At 39.3% G+C, this 6200-nt stretch overlaps 1 protein-coding gene across 1 annotated transcript in view; it reads left to right on the top strand.

Moving 5' to 3' along the window:
• The window catches only part of GTF2E1 (general transcription factor IIE subunit 1), a 36127-nt gene that overhangs the window by 23485 nt on the left and 6442 nt on the right, over positions 1–6200 (top strand). The window contains exon 3 of the mRNA XM_003795086.2: positions 275–476. Coding sequence (XP_003795134.1) covers positions 275–476 — 202 coding nt within the window. The remainder of the gene's footprint in view (positions 1–274; positions 477–6200) is intronic.

Here is a 6200-nt window from a genome sequence, read left to right as displayed (position 1 = left end):
TGCTGAAGTTAGGGATGGAATTACTTTGAAATGGATCAAAAATGATAGATGGATAAGAGATGAAAGGATATGTGGTAAATCAAATATAGCAAAATGCTAATTGTAAAATCTAGATGGTGGGCACATGGGTGTTTACTATAAAGTTTTTTCAGCTGTTCTGTGTATTTGAAAGTTTTAATAATATTGGGGGAGGGCTGGAGGTATAAAGTGTTTGCTAAAAGGCTTGTGTTGAATATTTTACCTCCCTGAACTGAGACTTTTGTTTTCTCTGTAGGAACTTTCCGCTGTACTTTTTGCCATACAGAGGTAGAGGAGGATGAATCAGCAATGCCCAAAAAAGATGCACGCACACTTTTGGCAAGGTTTAATGAACAAATTGAGCCCATTTATGCATTGCTTCGGGAGACAGAGGATGTGAACTTGGCCTATGAAATACTTGAGCCAGAACCCACAGAAATCCCAGCCCTGAAACAGAGGTGAGTATAGGCCCTGTGCCCTTTCTTAGAGCACTTTTAAACTTGCCCTTGTTTTAACTAATTTTACTTTGGAGGGTATGAGTAAGTAATTTATCGTGAGGCTAAGGAGTTTCTAAGCTCTGTTATACTTATTAACTTGTGCCTGTGATGAAATTTGGGTTGTTCTGAATGCAGAACAGTGTGGGCCTTAGGCAATAACCTCTAAATAGTCAGGTTTGACTTCAAGTACTTACTCTACTTGGGCCTGCAGCAACTAAGCCAATTGCTAGCTAATGCTAAATTAGTTGTGCCTCTTGGGGATTTAAATTTTTCTAGCCAACTTTTGAAGGCTGAAGTTGTTTAAGGAATTCAGCATTTTCGTTGTTTTTAAAGCATTTTATATTTCTTCCCTTTCTTAGTTTTAAATACAAATTCCTTGAAAATATAGTAGATGTTACCTATGGGTTAAAACTTCTGACAGTGCCTTCCTATTTTATTAATGGTCCCTAATGTTTGAATTGGAGAGATAGCCTTAGTTTTGCCATGCCTTAAACAGTGGTTTATACAGTAAAATCTCCATAGTTGACCACCTCCCCACATTGACCAGCTCCTTAAGTGGACCTAATTTTCGTAGACCGGACATGCACCATATGTACATATCAATACAGTAGGCTTAGTTCCTTATGTTGACCACCTCTCTATGTTGACCATTTATTATAGTCCTTTGGGTGGTCAGAGGTTATACTGTATATTCTTTTTTGAATAGTATAAATGAGAATTGGGGGTCAAGGAATGTGCTTCTGCTCTACCCTTTTACCTTTCCTTCCCAGTGTCAAGCTGAGTTTATACTCACCTGCTTCCTTCCACAGAGCTCAACAGTCCAATTGTACTTGTATAGTTTCTAGGAGCACTCTTAGTATTTCATTCCCTCTGGTACTGATGTTACAGAATAGCCAGTCATAAGCAAACTGAGTTTCTTTTGCAAGGTTAAAAGCAATCCAGTTCAGGAAGTTTTGTGTTTGTCCAAGTTATTATGAATTTTCTAATCTGGTACATGTGTGAGGCTGCCTTTGCCTGGGATAGCAGAAAATCCAACTCTAGATTGGATCTAGAATTCAATCTATAAGTAGCTGGAACAGTAAGAAAATGTGTCTTGCCAACACCAGAAGTCCTGAGGTAGTATAGTTCAGAATTGGTTAATTTCAAAGCTCAATTACATCTACAAGGACCTAGATTTTTTCCATCTTTATACTCTGCTGAACTCAGCCTGTTGGTTGTCCTTTTGGGACTATGAGAGGAGCTAGCCTAAGGTGAATGAAAATGTCCAGATGCAAAAGAGATCGTCCCTTCCTTGTGTCCTCTTTTGAAACTGAAGAAGGATAAAGGACGCCCTCTGGGAAAGCTCTCACTGGCTAAAATTGCTTTATATGCTTCTTTCTAAATCAGCATCTGGCAAAGGAATTGAGATCACTTGATTAGTACTTAGACTAATTAAGATTTACCTCCTTGGGCTTGGGAAAGTCCCAAAGTTCTTAAGAGCAATTAGGCATGGGATTTGAATAAAACCAATAAGCAAAAAGGAGCGGAGCCACAGTTGTTAGGGAACTAGTATCCACGTCACAGGTAGGCTCAAGTATTCATTAATGGCCTTTTGGTTTCTTATGAAGGGTTTTTTTTTTTTTTTTTTTTAGTATCTTTTTCTGTCCACTTAAATTTGATGAAATCTATGAGGGAAATTAATTTTACAAAAATACATAATTCAGATTAGGAGTTATTTCATGCTGAAGTATGATTCAACCCACTGTCTAGTTACTTTCTGTACAATATAATACTATCTGCATTATTCTTATATTTCCTCCTCTGCCTGTACTTATTTGTCCTGTTAACAAGATGCTTCCTCACTACAGAGGCATTTGGTCACCACCACCACTGGCATCCTATGTCTGATGTCCCCACCTACCACAGTCCAGCCCCCATTCTAGGATCTTTATTTAGATACCATGCATGGCCGAGGCAAGTCTTAGTGGTACAGCGACATCAGCTTGCTGTATCAAGTCACCTTCCCCATCAGGAATGGTGGTGACTCCAGGGATCAAGAAAAATCAGAAAGTAAAGAAAATTAATTGATTGGGAAAAGGATACCCCATAGCTCAGTCACTGAGTAAGAAGGGGATAAAGGGAGGCAGGAAAGAAAGACAGAATGGGGTCCCTAGAGCTGCCAGCCAGAACAAAGTACAATTGTTTCCATGTGGTCAGAGGAAAAATCATCAGACCTAGGTTACCCTGGCTAAGATGGCCTTACAAAGCATTTGGCAAGCTCCACTGCCTGAATGTAACATCCTGCAAGTGGTATTAATTTGGCCTTTCTATACTATAAGAACATAAAGTTTTATAATAGTCAAACCTGCCACAAAGATTTAATCCGCCTCAGTACAGAAAAGAATCAGGGGCAGAGTGCTGGGATAATAAAAAAAAAGACTAAGTGATATCAAAGCTTGTGCCAGAGGCTACCTCTACAGAACTGTTAGTAAGCCCAACCCAAGAGTGGATAGACAGTGCTAGGCACCCACTGGTGATAAATAAAATCTTCCTATTTTTCAGAAATAGAAATCCTGTCCAATAACCTTACCTTTTCCATTGTCTCTTAACACTCAGCTTGAAGATCTTTAGAAATTTAGTTTTGAAATAATATTCCTCTATCACATCTGAGTAAGAGTTACATCTTTTAAACGTTCTAAAATTTCTGATATATTAAAAGATTCAAACATGAATTGCCATTTTTGTCATTTTCAATTAAAATCTGTACATTCTCTCTGTAGAAGAAATTAAAATATTAGGAGTGAACCCAGATGTCTCTCATCTAGATTTTCTTTGGTATATATAAACTTAGTTTTTGAAATGTAGTTTTCAGTAACCCGTACGTGTTTCCTAAAGGGGCCCATCCATAACACCACATGGAGATGAAGTTGTGAATGTGATGTGAAAGCACTTCTACTCATCATAGTGTAGAGCATTCAAAATTCAACCTAACAGTATATTAGAATTGTATAGATCTGGTTCATTTTTTAATTATTATTTTGTTTTATTTTTTTGAAGTACAGTTTTAGGGAAGAATGTGAGAATGCTACAATGCAAGCAAGCATTTATCAAGTTTTTGTTAAAGTGAAGTTCTCCATATGAAGATTTTATATGAAGAATTTAAGTAGTAGTGAAGTTTAAAATCTTAAAAATTTAAATACTTGCATAGCAATAATATTATACTCCTCAGATTATTTGTGCTTTTGCTCCTTCCTGTCTCTGTTCTTCTTACACTTCTTCACTCCAGATATCCTCACAGTTTCTGTGGGTCACAAATCTAGGCACAGCTTAACTGGGTTTTCATCAGGCCGTAACCATGGTGTTAGCCAGGCTGTATTACCATTAGAGGTTCAGCTGGGAGGAGGCCTCTTCCAAGCTCCCTGGGTTGTCTGTAGAGCACCTGGTGGCCTGCTTCTTCAGACCCAGCAGGTGGGGGTGTGTTTGGCCTCAGGTAAGGCCTCATCTATCTTAAGCGTTTTTTAACTGATTGAGGTAAAAAGATTCAAACATTCAGTTGCCCATAGTGGACAATTTTTATGATTGTGGAGGCTGAGAATTTCCATAATCTGCCGTCAAACTGGAGACCCAGGGAGACTGGTGATGTAGTTGTAGACTGCGTCTGAAGTTCTAAGAACCAGGAATACCAGTGGTGTAATTTCCTGTCCAAGGACCTTGATTTTCTTTAGTCTCACGTTGGCTCATGATTTAGATTTGTCTGTATCTGTGATGAAGGTAGAGATAAAATCTGTAGAGTCAACTCTCAGTGATTAAAAATACTTCCTTTTAAAAATTGTTCCTCCCCCCAAAAAAAATTGTTACAAATTTTAAAATTCGTTTGACTTGTGCTTAAATATCTCTTTAATTCCAAATTAAAATTGGAATAAAAAGCCATGCTTGACTTTCTATAACAGAAAACTGAAAACAAAAGCCTTCTAAAAAAAATAGTCTTATGTTAATGTTTATTTATTTAATGTCCTATTCTTCTCTTTAATTTTCTTATTTTTCTGTACTCAAAGTACTTCTCATACCTTCATGAGACAGTTTTCAGAGTTAATGCTAATAATAGAGAAGAGAGGAAAACTGCGCGTTCAGGATTATATATAAAGAGAAACAGAGTAGCCTCAGAAAGAGTGAGTCACTTAAGAATCTGGGTGAAAGAAAGACAGGTAAGGATGGAGTTGGCCAGATCAGAGTGAGAGTAACTTGCCTTTTCTGTCTCTCCCAGGTAGGGTTAGCTAACTGAGGGAAACAGACTTTGGGGCAGACGGGTATGCAGAGAAGGCTCAGCACAGCAAGATAAGGATGGTGGCTGAGGATAGAAGGGACCGGAAAGGAGTTAGGGAGACAAAGGAATGGGTGAGGGAGAAAAGGGCTCATAATGTAGAGTAAGCACAGAAACATACCCAAACAGATTAAGAGATATGAGGGGGAAAGTACATGCTGGGGGATGCCAAAATTCAAAAAGCCACCCTACACAAAGTAAGCAGTCACATTCTAGTGAAGGCAGCCACAAAGCCTTTTAGAAAAAAACATGGGAACAGGGAGAGTATGACTAGGGACAGATACGGTTAAGTTGAGACAAACAGGAAGTATTACAAAAAATAACATCAGATGAATGCGGAAAGAAATAGAAGGTGGGAAAGAAACCCATTATTTGTAACTGCAGCATAAGATTTTAAAATATAGCAAGACAAATGGATGAATTGGACATGTTTAGAGAGAGATGCCTCAAAGGCATAGATTTAGAGTGGAGAGCAGATGAGACAAAAGAAGTGACTAAGACATGGAACAGATGGAACAAGCACCAGGAAGGAAGGGCTTGGGTACAGTCCTGGGTACAGAGCTAGAATAAGGAAGAGGCTGCAAATGCAGCAGCTGGATGGCATGTGTAAAATGACCGGATCATTGTGGGTTGGACAACTGGAAAGAGCGAATTTTTTATTGCAAAAGTAGCACTTGCCCTATAGATATCCAGAAGATGGGGGTGAGGGGAGAAGGTAGGAAGGATGAGCTAAGCCGAAGTCTGTCTCCAGAGGATGGTCAGAGTACAACGTTGTCAGGGAGAGATGTCATGTGCCAAAGTAGTGGTTAGATTCAGAATGAGACAGGGCTCCACACAGGAGACAGGATACATGGGAAAGAAGGGGAGAAAAATGGAGAAGTTAAGGAAAAATAAAGGACCAAGAGAGTCTTCAGTGGCTGCTGAAGGGAACACAGCAAAAGGTGTAGAGTGAGCAGGTGGTTCAACAAACGTGAAGATAGTTATGTGGTAAAACAAACAGCTGTGTGAACAGAGAGGCAGGGTCATGCATAGACGTTGAAGCAGAAAGCAGCATCAGTAGCCGGCACAAGACAAGGTGTGAGCCTCAAACACAGAATTGGGTACAGTCAGAAGAATTTGGAGCAGGTTGAGTGTGAAATAAGCAGGTAACACAGAACAGAAGAAAGACTGAAAACTTGGCCTGACTCATAGAGGTGGGGGAACATAAGTGACTAAACAGGCTAAGGGGAGAGAAGTTCATGGGTAGTAGAAGTAAAAAGTAAAACAAGATAGTCTGAGAAACAGATCGTGGTGAAGCGGTTGGGGATGTAGCATAGATGTGGAGATAGAAAGATATAATTCGATAGGAAAGAGGCTAGCCCACGCAGGAGGGGTATGACTTACTC

The sequence above is a fragment of the Otolemur garnettii genome, unplaced genomic scaffold (genome assembly GCF_000181295.1).
Source record: "Otolemur garnettii isolate 467f Iridium unplaced genomic scaffold, OtoGar3 scaffold00089, whole genome shotgun sequence".
NCBI lineage: Eukaryota > Metazoa > Chordata > Mammalia > Primates > Galagidae > Otolemur > Otolemur garnettii.
The sequence above is the reverse complement of the archived record's forward strand: the minus strand, read 5'-3'. Positions and strand labels throughout refer to the sequence as shown.